Source organism: Setaria italica, chromosome III, assembly GCF_000263155.2.
Source record: "Setaria italica strain Yugu1 chromosome III, Setaria_italica_v2.0, whole genome shotgun sequence".
NCBI lineage: Eukaryota > Viridiplantae > Streptophyta > Magnoliopsida > Poales > Poaceae > Setaria > Setaria italica.
In genome coordinates, this window is record NC_028452.1 from 6377369 (window position 1) to 6397183 (window position 19815).

The 19815-nt window shown below is 43.3% G+C and overlaps 3 protein-coding genes across 4 annotated transcripts; 2 read left to right on the plus strand and 1 right to left on the minus strand.

Moving 5' to 3' along the window:
- Positions 1–2921: 2921 nt before the first annotated feature.
- On the minus strand, positions 2922–5218 carry LOC101774279 (B-box zinc finger protein 20). The gene is made up of 2 exons (XM_004960723.4): positions 4812–5218; positions 2922–3522 (listed from the first exon to the last, which is right to left on the minus strand). Exons 1-2 carry the CDS (start codon positions 5211–5213, stop codon positions 3094–3096), a joined length of 831 nt encoding a protein of 276 aa, XP_004960780.2. The 5' UTR covers positions 5214–5218; the 3' UTR covers positions 2922–3093.
- A 2126-nt stretch (positions 5219–7344) lies between these two features.
- Positions 7345–11863, plus strand: LOC101774686 (AP-2 complex subunit sigma). 2 transcript variants are annotated; one of them, XM_004960725.3, is made up of 6 exons: positions 7345–7582; positions 7668–7754; positions 7890–7940; positions 9456–9629; positions 10648–10707; positions 11538–11863. In XM_004960725.3, the coding sequence occupies exons 1-6, from the start codon at positions 7580–7582 to the stop codon at positions 11577–11579; spliced, it is 417 nt and encodes a 138-aa protein (XP_004960782.1). In that variant the 5' UTR covers positions 7345–7579; the 3' UTR covers positions 11580–11863. The 2 variants fall into 2 exon arrangements, with proteins under 2 accessions (XP_004960782.1, XP_004960781.1); XM_004960724.3 differs by having other exon boundaries at positions 7352–7582; positions 7668–7766.
- Positions 11864–17270: 5407 nt separating this feature from the next.
- Positions 17271–19815, plus strand: LOC101775363 (zinc-finger homeodomain protein 3-like). Its single transcript, XM_022825414.1, is given in 3 exon segments — positions 17271–17699; positions 18441–19373; positions 19376–19815. Coding segments are annotated over 2 exon segments (1032 nt in total). The 5' UTR covers positions 17271–17699; positions 18441–18488; the 3' UTR covers positions 19523–19815.

Consider the following 19815-nt stretch of genomic DNA (forward strand, 5'->3'; position numbering starts at 1 on the left):
TAGCTCATCCCTTCTGTGCCATCCAAATTTAAGCCATCCCTTCAATGCTATTGAAAATTTAACTCCATCCCTTATGTGCCATTGTTGTCGCAATACAGTTACATGACTGTTAAGTGGAGGTGGAAAAGACAATATTACCCCTTGGAGAGAGGCTAAATAAATCATTGTTGATATCCTCCCTCTATGCCTTGCTAGAAGAGAATAGGCACTGATACATACGCACAAAACAAGCATCCATCGATTGTTTTTTTTTTGGAAAGGTGCATCCATCGATTGTATCTGATTATTCCTCTTGGCATCTCTCTAAATAATCATCATACGGTTACACCAATAGAATAGAAGAAATGAAGAATAAATAATAACGAAAAATATGTCCCCGGTTCCAAACAATTAAGAGCACGGACACATATCACAACAACAGATATATCTCTCATTTTAGGCTGCATGTACGATAGTACTCCCTTCGTCCCAAATTACTATTATTTTATTTCTAGATACGTAACTTTTACTATACACCTATATATATTACGTATATATATTACGTCTAGATGATGTGGCTGTCGTTTGGGATAAGGTTAGAAGAGGGGTAAAAACGGAAAAAACCGGTGCCCAACATACAAAATCTAACGGCGTTACCGGTAATGACATAGAAGGGATAGATTAAAAAGGGATGATCTAAATTTGAATGGCATAGAAGGGATGAGCTAAATTTCTAATTGCATAGAGAGAATTTTCTCTAAAACATACTCCTCGGTCATGTAATACAAGGCATTGCATTCGAGCATTTAAAACTTATCCTCAAATATAAGACATTGTACATACATTTGAATGATTGCACATTTAATTTTTCCTAAAGTTGACAAGGTCGGTGGATTATTACTAAAAATTGTAAGTCCAAGCAACGACCTGAGATTGAGACGCTAGATCTAACTAATCTCTTCCTGTGTGAAGTAAAGAATCATGCTACGTTTCTAGGATCAGTCACGCCAGTAATCAGCTTAATTTCTGAAGCGGTCATCCAGTCAGGCTGGACAAGCCAGGTTCGGAGAAGCCAGCAGGGCAGCACAGCTCCATGCCAACGCTAGCGTCACCGGCCAGGAACTCACTCCACGGCCACTGCTGACCGCCAAGGCCCTCTCTCGCCGCCGCTGCGCCGACTGACGACGATGGCCGCCGCTCTTTGTCGGGCATGACCATCGGGTTGCCGGAGCTGCTGAAGCGCTACTGCTCCTCAATACACGATCTCATCGGCTGCCGGCGCGGTCCTCGGCCTGCAACAATCAAGCGCCGATTCAGATTGTTCTCCATCATGCCAACGGCTTCTCATGTTTCTTCAGGATTGCTCTTCTCTTCCGCGACCTCAGAACTTGGGGTTGCATGCAGCACACGAACAAATGGCGTCTTTGCCATCGCGTCCCCTCGCAGTCCCCAGTCGCCTGCATCATCACTGGTGGTTGTGAGATCTCAACTCTGAACCGCGTGGTACAGGACGGCGTCGGCGAGGCCGCATCGGCGCCATGCATGGCGCGATCCTCGTCGCTCCTGTTGGAGGGGAGGGGGAGGCCAATGGAGAGGCCGGTGCCTCTTGCCCGAGTGCCTGTGCCTCTACCTACTCGTTGGCCGATGCAACCGGGCACTCCATGGATGTCGTCGGCCTCCGGGAGGAAGTATGCGGTGGGAACGCGGCGCCGCGGCGGTGCTCTGGCGAGCCGAGGCACGGGTCCGGGGTAGACCGTTCGATCCGATACGTGCGGAAAAGATTCGACAGAGTCCCATGCTGACTCGGTCATTCTCGGTCTCCGGAGTCGGATGGCGGAGCTCGCAGCTCGGCGGCGACCGCGCTGCTCGAGGGCGCTGGCCGGTGGTGCTGCTTTCTTCGACAGCCGCGGGGAAAGGAAACGGCGTCGATCGGCCGTCAGCCACGCCCGTCGGCAGTCGACGCAACCTGGATTGACGTACGCCCTGTGCCATGGATTCCGCGCATCCGGGGCCGCCGGCCGTGGCCCGCTCACGGCCGTAGCTACGACCCCAAAGTTGTCGTTGCTCCGGCGTCAGGGAAACGCCACCTCTGCTTTATGCGGCACGGCGGCGCCTCACTCGCCCGGAGCGCCGCCACGCACACACCGGCTGACCTCGCGGCGGCGTCCCGGCTTCCATTGACCGGCTGGTGTCCACGCGCCGTCAGCAGCTTCACCAGCTAGCTAAGCCCCGCTGCGATTGTCTGCGAGTTGCATTTGCGGTGGTGAGCAATAGCATCGCGTCAGATTGCTCACCAAATCGATTTCACCTGCCATGCATGGCCCGTCGACTTCGCTTCTGAAGTTTGTGCAGGAAGAACGAATCCTGAGCCTGAACATTATTTTGTGCAGGCTTGAAGAACACGAGCGCTCATTCAATCAGAACGTAACCTGAAGCTGAGAGGTTGCAGCGCACCAACAAGGGCGTCATGCCTTCCTCGCCCCTCGCAGTTCACCAGTGGTGGTCATGACTCGTGAGTCGTGAGTCCTGAACTCTGAACCAACTGAAGAAAATGTGGTTGGCTCGCTATTAACATTGTGGCTAGTGAGTACTTGGTAGTTAGCACACGTTCGGAGTTCAGGACGCTAGAGCCAGCAACTGGGGAATCCAAGATCAAAATATCAAATCGTCCCCAGAATGTCTCAACTTTTGGTGAGACAAATTCGGTTTAGCAAAAAAGAATAGAGGAGAACACGAACCTGCTAAGTGATCACCGATTCTTCATGCACCACGCGGACTGATTATAAGGTTTTTTTTTTCTTTTTTTTTTTTTGCTTTCGAATACAGTATGGGATGAAGAACATCTCCTGAGTGCAACACATCAATATTACAACCTGTTTGTTCTACCGTTCTAATGACCCTGTGGTGCACTTTTGGTTTTGTCTTACCTGCTACATGCTTCCTTCAATGAATGTCAATTTCCTGTTGCAATTACCATTTTATATTTGTTAATCCTCAAGAATCTAGCACTTGACGGTTCAGGAGGCTAAAGCTAACAAATCATCTGATACTACACTTCTTGGATCAGCTGATGCCCAGGAATAATTTTCAGCTTAATGATCTCGGAACATGTCGTCATCCAGTCAGGCTGGACGAGCCAGGTTCAGAGAGGCCAGCAGGGCAGCAAAGCTCCATGCCAAGGCCAGCGTCATCGGCCAGGAACTCACTCCACGGCCACTGCTGATCGCCGAGGCCCTCTCTCGCCGCCTCTGCTCCGACCGACGACGATGGCCGCCGCTCTTTGTCGGGCATGGACCACGGGTTGCCGCCGCTGGGAGCGCTGCTGCTCCCGTTGCCGCTGCTGGTGCTTGGGCTCACGACGCCGGCCGCGGCGTCCACGCCGGGGACGTTGTGGCACTCAACGCCACCGCCGATGCGGACGCCGGTGATGAGGAAGCGCCTGTGGGACGCGACGTGGGCACCGCCCGCGGTGTGGACGGCGACGTCGCAGGGCCGGCACAGCAGGGCGCGGTCCTCAAGGCAGAAGAAGTAGCCTGTCTTCTCCTGCCAGCAGTGCATGCAAATTATATTTACACAAGGAAATCAACAGCAAAATCAGGCAGAGGCATCTCGACTTTGTTCTGCTGTTCATGTCATCATGTTGCGCTCGAGTTTGCAACGTTTTACCGCCAATTTATCCACTGGGTCTCAATGTTTGTTTAAATTCATAATTTCGATTGAAATTTGACGTAGTATGTGGTTGGGGACCGTTGCGATTGCGTATTTACAATTTGAGTGCATTGGCCGTTGTGCATCACCTATCCTAGCAAGCAGCAACCACCAAAGCTGTCAAGTTCACGAGCAAAGATATGCCATCAGATACGGGTTGTCATATCGTCCATGTACTTCTCATATGGGCTGCGCATGCTGGACCATTTGATGAGAGTAATGTCGGCAGCAATCAGCCAAACATCTGTGAGGTAAAACATGATCTATTGGATCTTCTTCTCTGAAGAAACGGGTATCCTTATCTGTGTCCAAATCTACGCATGCTTGAGTAACAAAAGCTAGGTTAATTTAAGAATACTCTGTATGTTCCAATCAAAATTGTTAGTACTCCCTCCCTCCATTTCAAATTATAGGTCGTTTTAGTTTTTCTAGATTCATATATATTCTTACATATGCATTTAGACATATATTATATGTAGATGCATTGCATAGCAAAAACTTAAACTATGCACCTAAAAAAACTAAAACGACCTGTAATTTGAGACGGAGGGAGTAAAACTTTTAGGCAGTAATGCATGCATGCATGCTTCCTTAAATAATCTTTGGATTTTTTTCTTTTTCTTTTTTGACAGGTTAAGCAACAATTGCAATTATTTTTAATCATACACAAATTGACAGCACGAAAGCAAAATACAGATTTGAGGAGCTGAAAATGGAAGGTTTTGGAATGAGTAGTCTCTCGCGCTTACTTTTTTTTTTTAAAACGAGCGATGTGCTTACTGTAAAATCTGTAGTAATAGTGTAATACACGTTCAAGGGTATAGTATGCAAGGGTGATGGAGCGCGTACTCGCTGTGCTTGTGTGTGGTGGTGGTGGTACGTACGTGGGTGCTTATGCGTAATCCTTGAAACTGAGCCTTAAATACATAGTGTTATATGAATAATGGTAGTTTTCTTGATAGATCAAAAAAAGGCACTAAGTTTATAGCTTGACTTGTTATCCAATCAAAAGGACACAAACGTCTGATGCGGATTTAAACCATGCGCCTTACTCGGCTGAGCAGTACCCTACAACGCCGTTAGGATTAGGATACTGTAGCAGGCAGCAGCAAGAACGTGCGTACCTGGCAGATGTCACAGGCGGGGTGGTGGCTGCCGGTGCCGTCGACGGCGAGGTCGGGCGAAGGGCCGGTGGTGGTGGTGGACGGGAGCAGCGCGACGCGGCTGTGCCTGCCGGCGAGCCTGTTGGCGGAGTGGACGGCGACGTCGCAGCGGCGGCAGAGCGCGGCCTCGTCGGCGCAGCACAGCACCGCCGCCTCCGCCCGCCCGCACGCGTCGCACACGATCTTCATGTAGCTAGCTAGGCCTGCTGATTGCTGACGATAGATGGCCGGCTGATGAACGAGAAGGAAGTTGCTCGACCGATCGTTTTGGTGGGTGGAAAGCCCAGCCGGCTTTTGAAATATCTCCCAACAAGTGCCTGACACTCTCTGGTTCGCTACTGCCGACCCGTGTGGAACATTCATCGTGTGGTTTCTATGGGCGTGCGTGTTTATGGACGCTTTTTTCTCCCTCTTTCTTGTTCTCAACGACTTGAATTCGAAAACGACGGCTGCCACTTGCGATGCATAAATGTGGGTTTTATTGTCCAAAAAGCGAAAAAGGGTTTATGGTATTTATTTAAGTATATAACCGAATTATACAGCTTTTCTTACTAATTTAAGTTTATGAATTGGACGGCAAGTTTATGCAACTCAATATGGTATTAATGTGTGCACTAGATATTCGAGCTGCTACTATACAGTATATTGCCACTCGCACTAGACTAGCTATTAGAGATTGACCTAAAAAAACAACTCAGCCAAACCTTGTGTGGCCGAGAATATTTCTAGAGTAAATTGTAATCCATGCCTCCAAAATAAACTTTCACATATGTTAGATTTGTGCCACATAAATCCAAGATGCAGATCGCCTTCTCAAACAGCATGGAGGCATGGTCCTTACCCTTTACCCATAACAAAAAAATCCTCTCTTTTTTTTTCTCTCGAAAATGACAAATGAACTGTCTGAAAATGAATCATGACAGCTTTCAACCAAATCTTCTGAGAATCAATCTTGACCGGATGCGTGACAAATAAATTGGCTGGCCAATAGCTAGCCACCCAGATGGACCAATCCGCACGTTACCATCATCTGAACTTGCTCGGATAAGCGAGCCATCTTGTGGCCACTAGGTTCAGTATATCTGCTTTATTTTGTACTTATGTTCTTGTTTTATTTGCTATATATACATACATACATATATTTATATACATATATCCGTGCAGTCAATTGGGTACTCATGTTCACACACCGCAAAAGGAACAAACGAATATCACGACTGATGGAAAACGACGTGCATTCATGAATTTGTTCCAAGAATCCAGAGTGCTAGAGCAACTCCAAAAGCTCCATTAAATTATCCTTAATATCTTAATTAGGGAGAAATAGGGAAAAAAAAGAACCTCCAACAGCTTGAGAGCCTTCTCCTCCCCAATCGCCCCACAACTACGGGCCACGGCCGCCGAAGAGCTTGAGACGTTCTTGAACTAATCCAAATAAAAACATACACCCAATTATGATGACGTGGCCTATTTTGAAATATTGGAGGCTAGTTATTGGAGATCTGCTGCGGGATGATATGATTTTGGGGAAAGCAAATTTTGGATAAAATAGTGGCGAAATACTATTTGAATATTTATATCAAGTTAACAGTTGCTGAATAAATCTTTCTATTAAATTAAGTGCGACTATATACTGATGAGTAATGAAAAGAAACGATAATCTACTGTAGTATGTCATTCAATATGACGTTGATGATTATTTCCTATCTTTTTCATCATGGAATGGTTATTATTTTTGCTTGGGTTGCACAAGCAAGCAATGTGAATATTTTGTTTGAACAAATAAATCATAATAAATTTTGAAAAGATGCTTATCACCGCATTTTGTACCTCTTGTTTTATTTTATATTTCTATATCTCTTGCTTTGCTTTATATTCTTCAGGATAGACTGATAGAGTATCATCAGGATTGAATATTTTAGTTTCCTTCCCAATGTGTGTACTGTGTAGTATTTGGGTTGCCAGGTTGGGCTGGCTAGGCAGCCTTTCCTATACCGGCCCAACAGCATTTTAGCAAATTGGGCCGCCACCACACTGACATGATTTTTCATATTTATTTACTTTCTTTTTGAAAATACAACAAATAGAAATGAGGTCATATTCACGAGTGTATCACGGGTGAATGTGTAGCCAACTCAATATAGCGAGCATCCATGGAAGAGGTATACTCCTTCCGTTTCAAATTCCGTTTCAAATTATAGGTCGTTTTGATTTTTATAAGTTCATAGATATTATTATATACTAAAAAGATAAAACGAACTACAATTTAGAATGGATAGCTTCTTAAGTAATTAAAAGATATCAAAATTAGCCCTTCAAATGTATTGGGATAAGATACGAAGGATTAGGCTAAGTTGTATTCTAAATGGAGAAGCTCATGCTATCTAGTCTATAACACCAATAAAGAGAAACACATGATATCTTGCCTAATCCTCCCTATATTTTGAGGAACTCAATAAATGAGGGATTCGGCTAGATCATCATCATGTAAATTTATTTTCTGATTCTCAAAATGGAGAAACTCAAAATACGCAAATTCAAAATACGAATTCGAGCAAACGTGCCAACCCTTTCCATTTTAGACGGCCAAACCTTCCAGCAACTACAGCAAACCAGCCTTCACGCCCCCGATCAGAAACAGAAACGAAAAATCCTCCTCATTTCGTCCCCCGCCCTCGAATCGCGCCCCTGTTCTTCCCGATTCTCAAGCATTCACATCGTCCTCCGCCATGGTAAGAAACCCGCACCCGATCGCCCTGGTTCTTTCTTTGATCCGTTCTTGTTCTCACCTCGGTTCGATCTGCTTCGCCGGCGCAGATCCGGTTCATCCTGCTGCAGAACCGCCAGGGGAAGACGCGGCTGGCCAAGTACTACGTCCCGCTCGAGGACTCGGAGAAGCACAAGGTCGAGTACGACGTAAGCATGGAGCCTGCTGGGCAAGAAAGATTTGATCTTGGTGCCTGTTCTGGGCTCCAGCTTTTGGTTTGGCGTTGCTGATCCGTTCTGGTGTTTCTTGGTTCTTCATTGTTGTGAATCCAGGTGCATCGGCTCGTGGTCAACCGGGACCCCAAGTTCACCAACTTCGTCGAGGTGAGTGGTTTGAGCTCTTGCTTTTGATCCCAGGTGTAGTTAGGGTATTGATTGGGATATCTCGTGACGGTAACTAGTGTAAGTCTTCGATTTTGCGTACTGTTCTTGGTGCTTAATGAAATCAGTCGATCAATATGGCTAATGCTGGATTTAGTTGGTTCCTGCACGGTGTGGCAGTCAGAAAATTGTGTGTGGCTTGCCTCATTTTTTAGGTTGAGCAATAAAAAAACATGCAGATTAACCATAGTTTTTTGTCATTAGATTGGGAGAGATTGTCTGGTGGGAAGGGATAATTGTCATTGTTAAGAATTTGTTACAGATGCAATCTTGAATGAGGGGTGTCATAGCTACGGAATCAGCTAGAAATTACAGTAACCAATCCCTAGATTTGTGTAGCGACACATGATACACAGAGATCAGTGATTGAGATGGTCAGATGGATGAGCACATTTGCTTTGTACACTTTTCATTGAGACTTGCTATGGAAACACCTCATTACATCATCATCACTAACTTTTGAAGAAAAAAAAATCTCTGGCCTCACTATAGTATTTCTTTAGCGAGCCCAATCCAGCTCTCAGGCAGTATGGATAGCTCTTAAATCTCACTTTAGTATAACCAGATCGATATGTTTTGTCTGTTTTTGGCAAAGTTTGCATTCACAAGCTTGTTTGGAAAACATAAATTTTATGTTCTTGATCTGATTCAAAGGCAATATCAAGCCTTGCTTGCTGTTGATTTAAAATACGCAAGTTAGGTCCTGTGCTTTAGCTTGTAGATTGTGAAAACATAAAAATCTGCAAGCTAGGGGGAGCAGATTGTTGGATTGTAACAATCTGTCCTGTGGACTGTTGCAATCTAGGATGAGAAAGCTCCTTGTTTGTTTCAGCTTGAGATTATGAAAGCTACAATCCACAACTCCAAGCTAAAACAAACAGGAACTTAGGATGGAGATGTAAGTTAGTATGTGAATATCTGACAAGCGAGGTTGCTTATTATCCATGAATTCTTTTGGGGATAGCATTAGATCGTACATTGCCTTCATGCCAATTTTTATTTGTTGTCATCTATCATCCATTCATCTCTTGGTTGCTCCCTCTTTTATTCTTACAATATAGGCTACTACAGTAAAAACCTATCCATAATGAACTTCCAAACTCATGATTAGATATTTAATATGACCATGTAAAAAAAGTAATATCAAGCATACTCTGCCGACTGATTTGAAACAGCGAAGTAGATTCATATTGTAGATATTACAAGTGCTTCTGTAGGATATGTTTTTCAATATTTATCACTAAGAGTGGTGCTCAATAGTGGTATTATATGACTAACCTAGATATCCTAAGTCCCTAAAATTTTTCTTTGAGTAGTGTTCAATTTTTAGAATACTGCTAGAGGAAGATGGTTTTGCATAATGTATTTTTCATTTGTATAGCAATATGATAGCCAGTTCTATAGCTTTCTTCAATTTCGTTGTTCCCCCTTGTAAATAATGTGGAACTTCTCTTGCAGTTCCGTACACACAAAGTCATCTACAGGAGATATGCAGGACTCTTTTTCTCGATGTGTGTGGATATCACCGACAATGAGTTGGCATACTTGGAATGTATCCATCTGTTTGTCGAGATATTGGACCATTTCTTCAGCAATGTTTGTGAACTTGATTTAGTATTTAACTTCCACAAGGTAACTTCTATATCTCTCTAGGCTAATATAGCAATCTGCAATACTTTTGAAGTCTTGATCTTATCACTTGTTGTATCCAAAGAGTGTTTTCTGTTCAAATATTCTCTTTATCAACAAGTTCATTGGTGACCAAATTTACGTGTGTTTAGCTACTGCTAATGTATTCTGTCCAAGTTTTTTTTTTCAGCATTACTTGTGTTTACATTTAATCTCTTATGCAGTTTAGATAAATGTTCCAAACAGTTCCATTTGTCAACTGAGCAATTTAATATGTTAGGGTTAATATTTTGATAGCCAGTAAGTTTTTTATGACCAAAATCATGCCTATTTGTTAGCGCCACTATATGCTGGCCAAGATGTTTACCTATTTGGTGTTGCTTTTGTTTATTTGTCATCTGTTACTCGCTTATAGACCTGTGTGTAGATGATAAAAGGGGCCATTGGAAAACTGCTAACAATATAGCCTATTTGAACCTAACAACCTTTAGTTATTTTGTCCCAGTTTTCTGATACTCTGATACTAAGTTTATCATCATTATTTTATGTGTCAATAAATAGTGCCTTCTGGCTATCAAAATGATAATCTGTAATTTGTATTTACACTGTGCCTAGTGTATTCAGTAAACAATTATCTATGCTTTGGGAGATTGCATATCTGGAAATCTTCAGTATTTACACTCTGCCTAGTGTATTCAGTAAACAATTATCTATGTGTTGAGAGGTTGCATATATGGAACCTCCAAAGCCGTGCTCAGTATTGTCAAAACCCAAATTGTATTTGCATTAGACATTAGGAAAGAAACGTTAAAAATCTGAGAACAGTCTATTTAAGACTGATATTTGAAAATAAACATCTTGAACTTCATTTTTGCTACAATCAAGACTAAATCTGACTGCTTATGCATTCTAGTATTTTTTGTGTTTCTGAAACCAAGCTAAAGTATCTAACTGCCATTGATTTTGCTGGATCTTCTAACTTTGATAAATTGTCTTTGACCTTTTTGGTCGTGTGCTGTAGGTCTACTTGATATTGGATGAGTTTATTCTTGCTGGAGAGCTTCAAGAAACAAGCAAAAGGGTATGTCTTTCCCCATCGTAATACATATTGCTGTCAACTTTGTCTTAGGTATTTGTATCAATAATACTGATGGAATCTTCCATTGTATTCCCAGAATATGATGTAGCAGAATATAATTATAAAATCAATTAGCAATTTCTTAAGGTAGTGAGATGGGAAAGGTACACTATATCTTTTTCTTGACCATAGGAGGTCTAGAATGGTGAAGTACTTCTTTTGTGCACATATTCTACCTTTAAGTGAGATCAGCTAAATATATGATCAGTATTGTCACTTTGCATGGAGTCAAGCTAAATATGCTTCTACGAAATGGTGTACTGGCATAGCTTGCTCTTCACTATAAATGTTTCTCTGTTTTTTTCTTCTCCTAATATAGCCACCCGTGTTTTGTTTTGATGCAAGAACATAGCATTTGTCACTCTACTTAATCATTTTTTTCAAGCATTTTATGCATTATTTCCAGAAGCTTTCAAGCATTGAAGTCGTGCCTGCACTACTGCAACAACATTAATGTTAATAATGACTTGAGCAAAATAGTGAAACTATGGCAGAATGCACAAGTATCAGTGGGTTTTAAAATTTCCTATTCTCCCAGACAACTATAGGTTAAACACACTTTTGTTTGCAGTTTTACTATGAACCAACACTAGGGACTAAAGTTGTTTCCTCTGGGTCATTAGGTCAACCCAGAACTCACTTGAACTAAATATATTTCATTGCTCCTGAGATCTTCATTGCAACTTAAGCAGACTTTATACTGGAAAACATTACATGTGTTTTTTGCTTTACATATAAGTTGTATTCATTCTCACCACTTGCCTATTTTTCAGGCAATTATAGAGAGGATGGGCGAGCTTGAGAAGCTGGAATGAGAAGAAAAAAAAAATGTTGTGATGTACATTAGCCTAGGTCGCGATATAATCAGTGCCGAGCCTGTTCTGCCCTATATTCAAGTCACCTTCATTTTTATGTACAATTCTTTGTACCTGTTGTGCTATTATCTTTACTTCATTTGAACCTTTCACGAACTGCGAGCCTGTAAGTGTTATTTTATCATTTTGAGAGGTTAATGACGGATTTTTTGAGCCACCTTCCATGTGAAGATATGAATCTGATCTCATGCAAAGCTACAGACCATCACTGTTTGATCTTTTAAGTGCACAGTTTTAACACTACTGATCATTGTCTGCTACTGAGAGTAAGAGTTTGCTCTTATGTCTATGGTGAAAGATCGGTGCTATCAAGATAATTTTAATGAGTGAACCTTTGTGTGTGCTGATTGATGTGTTTTTGACAATAAGTGGATTGTGAATCTCACTATCTCAGATGATGATGATGATGATGGGCCTGAATCTCACTATCTCAAATGGCTGGATCTTAGCCAGAGGGCTGATGGGTCTTTGGGCTTTTACCTACTAGTAGGCCCAGCTCATCGTGTAATCACATTTCTCCTCTTTTCTTTTATGCTTCTTATTGGTTTTATTTCTGTTTACAAAAAAAAGGCCGTCTGGTTGGTACACTAAGATTGCCAACATCTTTCATGATTTCTTGTCAAACTTGACTAAGTTTAGTTCATCAAATTGTTTGCTGTACTTTAGCTAGTCTAGGAGAATTCTGCCACAACTTTCTTAATCGTTGACACGTGCGACCGAGTTAAAAAAAAATGACCAAAGGTAACAGCAGAGTCTGGCCACCTTGGAACAAACAAAACGGAACGGAATAGTGGCAGCCAAACAGGGCCACCTACATGCATAACTTTTGCATGTACATAAGACAACACTTTGAAGGCAAAGTACACTTATGTTTGTTAATTGTTCCAACTAACCAAATCTAACATCCCTTTCGAACCAAACCACACGAATTAAAGAAGCTCCAAACACTAATCCCTGCTGGGAGACGGTGTTAAGGAATCTTTATTAATTTAAAAGGATGGTGTTAATGTATCTTTAAAGACAAGAAAACGGTCACCCACAGCAGTCTCTCCTGTTACCTCCCTTGCAAGTAACACACCACGTAGCTCAACAAACCCTAGCCACATGTATATCCAAAAAGATGGATGAAAATTGAAATTCTTGTCATGCTTTTTAGAGATTATTTTCGTAAAAAACGAATTTGGGGTTCTGACTGGTGGGCCAGCTTGTTATACCTTTTTCTTTGGCTATGACTACGACTACGATTGTCATCCACAAATCAAATATCTAAGGACATGCCATAAATGCCATATATACCATCCTGAAATGATAAGGTACATTAATAGGTACACTTACCAACGCCATCCATTTTTTGGTGACATGTACACAAACAGTTTTGATTCTGCCACAAAAGTCTCATTTTTGTTTATTTGAGTCCTTATATTGAGGTATGCGCAATCAAGTCTTTTGGATATGATTCTTTTTTAAACCTGTGTGCATATCTCATCTTGTTGAAACCAGTGCCCTTAAACTAATGAGGATTATCGAATGAAACAATTCTGTAATGATGCTGTGAATTTAGTATCAAAGTAAACACTTGATGTGCCCAAATCAACAAAACTAGACCATCGTGGGTTTCATTTAGTATCAAAGTAAACACACATAGTTTGAAGCGATCCTGATTAATTGGCCTATAAGCAATCATATATGAAAGTAGGCATGACCGTTTGAAAAAGCTTGAGAAATGAAAAAGGAAAAAAAATAAAGAGAGAGGAACCATGCTGCAGAGGAGAAAGACACATGGATTGTGACATAACAACAAATTGGGATGATGCACATAATCCCTTTGTGTTTTATGAGATCCTCTGTACAGCGATTTCCAATTGGTCCCAAGGTCCCAAGAATCCAATGCATGCCGACCACATTAATCTGGTGATTACCAATGTTTTTTGACATGTCTTTGTCATGTCGTTGCAATCAAAAGATTGGGGGGTTAAGAAGAGATAAGCGTTGAGGATTATCAGGATCAACAGTGCTGTACAGCCACCCATTCGATACCTTTTGGATGATGCGATTTAGAAACTGAATCCCTAAAATGAAATACCAATTCTGTAAGGAAAATTGCTTAACTTTCGGTAAATGTGGTTCAACGTGTGTTTCCTTTATTGATGCTTGCTTCTTTTCCATTCTCCAGCTATGCCAATTTAATTTGGCAAATAGATAGCACACATACTTCACCTGAAAGAAAAGTCTCAATTTTTTCCTCTTGGGAAGAAATTCTGGCATCTGCTCTCTCTCTCGGATTTTGCATGAATATTCAACTATTATTCAGAAATTAACCACATTTATTATCTTAGACGACGAGAAACTAAACATGTTTTCAGGGAGATAGTTGGACAATTATTTAGCAGTCATATTGAAGCTCATCACAATGCGGAGGATAAAGGTCTAAAGCTAATGGGGAAGAAAAGACGATATTTTAATGGAAACTTCCATTGAAATTACGATTGATACATCGAGTTGAGACAACTGTCTTGAGATCACTTCTGAGTCCCCATGTCTTCATAAATAAAATGCATGCAACCTAAAAATCGATTGGACAATTCCAATGCAAATTTTTGCTCTCCACCTATGTTATATATACGCGAAAGTTAGCTATAAGGTGTCGTAGTAAAAACAGCTCCAACTTCTCTAATAGCCAATTTTGTGTTTTGAAAGACAAAAGCTGAAGATTTTCGACCTGGCATGATCTACTTTTGAATGAACTTCTAGTGCCCTTCTGTTGGGCCACACCAAGTAGGGTCAATGCATGCATTCCAATTGAAATCCTTGCTAACCACATGTAGGGCACACATACATGATTGGAGATGAGGATCAAGAAGCTAGGTAGGCCCCTCTTTTGAGGCCCGGGACGACAACAAGACTCGCGCGGATCTCTAAACTTAGCCCTGGTGTGAAAATTCAGCCAGGCAATAGAACGAAAAGAAAAAAACAGAGACAGTCAAATGGTCCATGAACTCTTGCTGCTGCATCTCTGATCTCTCTCTCTCTCTCTCTCTCTCTCTCTCTCTCTCTCTCTCTCTCTCTCTCTCAAGTGGGACACACCTGATCAGGTGGTCCAGGGGGACCAGAGTCCATGCATCCAAAGGCGCAGGGTTTTTGTCCGCGATCATCTGACGTGAATTTCGAAGCTCTTTTCTGGTTCTTATTTTTTACGATGTTTGAAATGTAATTTTATAAAATTATATTTTGATTAAAGCGCTTCTAGGCAAATTTAGTAATATAATTTTCACATAGCCGATCTTCTTAGTTTTAGATATGTTATCAATGGTCAAACTTCTACAAGTTTTGGCAATATGAGCATTTCCACTTTCATGGAAATCATTTCAAGTAGGATAATTATTCAACATTCCAAACAAAAGTTGCTGTCTATAGTGACCATTGGATGTGTTTTCTAGATAATCCTCAGTTTCATATCCCAGCTAACAATTGGTATCATATAATCAAACAATCATAACATATATGTTAAGAGAATTCTCACAACATCTTGTGCCATCATTTCAGATATCTGATCGCCAGTAGCTCCCACTAAATAATTTGCATTACATGTTCACTGTGCTATAGTTTTTCAAGCATTTCCATTCTTCAAGGAAAAACAATTCTTTGTTTTTAGGATTTTACTATAGCTATATTTTCTCTACCATACATAGAATTTTAAAAAATTAAAATGGAAATATTTTTATGACCATCCTTCAGCATATATATTCTCCTTCTTGCACCTTTTGTTGCCACCATATTTATATATAGTCTTGGTCAATAGCTCAGCATCAAACACAATTCCAAGACTATGAAACGAATCAGAAGACCAAAAAGGACGGCAGCAAAAGGTTACTGGAATTACATTTTAGTCAAGAATAAAGCAAACCGCAAGGTATTCAAGAATAAAGTGATGCGGATATGCAAAGGATCAGATCAGGAGAAACAAAACCGAAAGTAAAGAATAATGCAAATGATTGAAAGACAAATTCGTGTTGAATTATAAAAAGGAGCGCAAAAGAAGCTAGGATCCATGCATCTTTTATGTATCCTTGAGAGAGATTGCAGGACGATTCATCCAGCCTTGTAACATCAAGACCGAACATTCTAGCCGATGCAGAGGACATTCAGCTGATGGAAAGATAAAGGAGGGTACTAATGTAGTACCTTAAAGATCATTCCTTGTGCACTTTGCATGCCGAGAAACTTTATATATTCATTGGAATAAAAAGCGATTAAGACTTTTCTATCCTTCCTCAAAGAGAATCCAATTCTAACAATGATATGCATGCTCAGCAACATGGCCAATTTGACATGGGCATTTGGATGCAGTTGGAAAATTGAAGGTGATAACTTAATTTCGTCTCCGAAAGCCACAATCCCAGCCCTCTCCTTTGCGCGGTAGAAAACTTTGTGTAAAATATAATTTCATGATTTAACCATCATATCATATCCTAGATTCATCTGCTTGTGTAATCATAATGTATTGTGATTTCGGACCCTTTTGGATCGAAAGGATTGACACAAGAATTTTGAAGGATTCATTTTGACAAAATTCTTGTGAATTTGCAACTTTTGATTGAGTTCTTACTGAGCCAGCTGCAAAAATTGAATGTCACTAGTTAATACCAAACTCCACTGCACAGCACAGATTTGTACTGTAATCCCCACCTGAGCCTTAAAGGAAGACCTGTCAATTTTCTTCACAGGCAGAAGAATGTTGTGCAGTGAGTAGACATAGTGGCAGCCACCAAGCATTTCACCATCAGCAAAGCAGGTTTTACACATGATCAAAACTAAAAGTTGGTTTATTTCAAAAAAAAACTAAAAGTTGGGATTAGGTGGGCCTGAGGTTAATCTTCTGCACAAGTGCCCTTACAGCAATTGATGACTAAAATCATGTGCAAAGTGCCAAATGATAAGAATCTGTTGGGTGACAGGGATACATGTGGTGCAAAACTATTGGGCCTGTATGTGATGGTTTAATCTAATCTAGTCATTTCTGACAAAATGAGGAAGTGAATGAGCTGCCATTGGCTAGATTCATTCTCGTGTGGTTCTTGACAAGTTTGACTCCCTAGTAGAAGCTTCCCATGGCAACGACAAGCATAGTGTAAAGCTTGGCTTCAGGACAGGTGGCTGGAAAGCATTGGTGAAGAGTGTGTCTATGCTGGTATGTCCTTTTGTTTGCATTCTAGAGTTTTTTTCATCAACTATCGCTTTATATGATTTGCATAAATTTATTTATCACGGAAACAATAAATCTCTACAACAACAAAAAAAGGAGCAAAATACTGGTAAAATAGACTTTTTGTCAAAATCTATGTGTCTTTTTTTCCATTCCAGACGGGAGGAGGGAATCTGTAACCTTGCTCCACACTCAATTTTCAGGATAATACGCATCATACCATTTCAGAAAGAAAAAAAACAGCATGCACCGTAATATTTTTTGTGAATGGGCACAAAAGGAATTAAATGCTTAAACTCGTTTTCTGGCCGATCCCTTTCTCAGAAAATAGGAAAGAAAAGAGGAGAAAGGAACTGAACAAAACACTCATTATTCTGAATATTTTCAATAAAAAATAAAAATCTGTGTGGGGACATCCATGGACTCGCTCAGCTCCTGTAGCTCCCACCCTCTCACCATTGCAGTACAGCTCCTGACACACCACACAAGGCCACAGCCCACAGGCTCTCCCTCCCCTCTCTGAGCATGCTTGGATTCCTGACAGTGCAAGCAAAGCAAGCACCAGGAGCTAGTAGCTCTAGTAGTATTTCTCTTGCTGCCTCCTCTCATTTCATCTTGTTTATTACACACCCTACTACATCAGAGGCAACAAGCCTTCCTCCCATTGGCCATCTCTAGCTCACAGCCTACCATCTCTAACCCTTGACATTTTCCTCTATTTTCCCTACCACTTTGCAGTAGTAGTTTGTAGTAGGCAGCAAGGTTGGTTTCTTGTAGCAATGGAGGCCAAGGCTTGAGAAGGCATGAGCTTGCTCCCTCTTTGCCCAACTGATTAGCCCCTTGGCAGTCACTACAAGGTTTGTTTCTTTCTTCCCCCTTCATTCATCCTTGTTATTTTTTTTTTTGGTTTGTTCAGCCCCTTCTTCTTCTTCTTCTTCACCTTTGTGTTTTTATTTGTCCCTCCCCTTTGTTTCTACACTGTTCTTCCCACAACAAAAGCACAGAATGTTTAGCATAGTAGAGTGGGAGAGTAGTAGTAGGAGGTCAAAGGCTGGTCCATGTATGTCTTGTGTGTTGTTGAAGAGTACACGAGAGAAAGCATCCACACACCAACTGGTAGCAACAAGTAGTGGTGTGAATGCAAAGCATTTGCAGAGGTAGAGCAGCCACTGTATCTGTATCCATCCTCCTCTACCATTCTACTACTGATCTTGTTCTGCATGGCCATGGTGGGGAGCCCAAGAAACCTTGGAACATAGGAGTATGTAGTACTAGGAGTAGTAGAGTTACCCCCATCTTGGAGTTTGGAACTTAACTCTGGTATCTTCTTGCCAAGATCCCAAGGCCAGCACAAGGTCCACAACCTCGACCCTTTTTGTTCTCTCACTCTCCCCGAGAATCAATCTTTTTTCTCTTCCTCACCCCACTTTTTTGAGCCTCCCAAGGCATACCAGATTCTTGTTTCTCATACATCATTGCCTGGAAGCTCCAAGCTGTCATCTTGGCATTCACTTCACCTCCCTGCTGAAATCCCTGCTGCCTGCCTGTTTGTTGGTTTCAATTGTTTGTTTGTGCTTGCGCGCGCCGCGCCATTGCAGATTTGCAGCGGAGCAGGAGCTAGCTGAGGCGGAGGAAGGGAGCAAAGCATGGATCTTTCCGGGGCGCAGGGGGAGCTGCCGGTGCCGTTGGCAATGCACGGCGGCGGTGGGGGCTCGCCGTACCTGGGCCTGCACCACGGGCACCACGAGCACCCGCAGCATCACAGCCACGGCGCGAACGGGCGGCACATGTCGCCGCCGGAGGTGGTGGTGCCGGAGGAGGCGAAGAACCGGCAGCTGGCGGTGGTGCCCGTCGGCGCGGGAGGCGGCGGGGCTGGGGTGAGGTACCGCGAGTGCCTGAAGAACCACGCGGCGGCCATCGGCGGGAGCGCGACGGACGGGTGCGGCGAGTTCATGCCGGCGGGGGAGGAGGGCTCGCTGGACGCGCTCAGGTGCTCGGCGTGCGGGTGCCACCGCAACTTCCACCGGAAGGAGCCGCCGGGCGGCGACGCGCGGCAGCTGCACGGGCACCACCACCACCACCACCACCACCCGCTGAGCCCGCTGGCGGCGGCGCACCACCACCACCACCGGGGCCTCCTGGTGGCGGCGCTGCCCCCGGCGCCGACGCGCATGGTGATGCCGCTGAGCGCCATGCAGCAGCAGGCGAACCACAGCGCGGCGTCGGCAGACTCCGACGACGCGCGCGCGCCGGGGCAGCAGCAGCAGGGGCCGCCGCCGGCGCGGAAGCGGTTCCGCACCAAGTTCACGGCGGAGCAGAAGGCCCGCATGCTGGGGTTCGCGGAGGAGGCCGGGTGGCGGCTGCAGAAGCTGGACGACGCGGCGGTGCAGCGCTTCTGCCAGGAGGTGGGCGTGAAGCGGCGCGTGCTCAAGGTGTGGATGCACAACAACAAGCACACCCTGGCGCGGCGCGGGCTGCCGGACGGCGACCCGGAGCAGCAGCTCGGCGGCATGCCGCTGCCGGAGCCAGGAGGGCCCGGGCGGAGCCCCAGCCGGAGCCCGCCGCCGCCGCCGCAGCAGCTCCGGCTGGAGTAACCGACCAACCAACCCAACATCACAACAACAACAACATTGATCAAGATGGCGATGCTGAATTGCTGACGATCATCGCCTCAGTCTAGCTCTGGTTAATCTTAGCTTAATTAGCTGCATTGGCTTCTTTCCACTGTTCCATCCTTCCGTCGACCGAACTGATGCTGAACAACTTCCATGGATTTGTTTTCTCCTTGCTTGATTGATTTCTGTAGCTCCTCTTTCTTCTTCTTCCTTTGTTTCTAATCGATGTCTGTCCCTAACTTGCTGTCTAGTGTGCTTTGCTCGAGCGACTGATGTGGGAGGGTGAGACTGAAGATCACTTCACTTGTTAACTACTCTCTGAAGCTCATGTGGTGTGCTTGTGCCTTTCACTATTCCA

Excerpts from the sequence above, each read along its gene's own strand:
- LOC101774279 (XM_004960723.4), bottom strand. The coding sequence starts at position 5,213 with ATGAATGTTCCACACGGGTCGGCAGTAGCGAACCAGAGAGTGTCAGGC. Across the intron at positions 3,523-4,811 it reads CCGCCTGTGACATCTGCCAG|GAGAAGACAGGCTACTTCTT; the intron begins GTACGCACGTTC and ends CACTGCTGGCAG.
- LOC101774686 (XM_004960724.3), top strand. Across the intron at positions 7,941-9,455 it reads AGTTCACCAACTTCGTCGAG|TTCCGTACACACAAAGTCAT; the intron begins GTGAGTGGTTTG and ends CTTCTCTTGCAG. Across the intron at positions 10,708-11,537 it reads TTCAAGAAACAAGCAAAAGG|GCAATTATAGAGAGGATGGG; the intron begins GTATGTCTTTCC and ends CCTATTTTTCAG.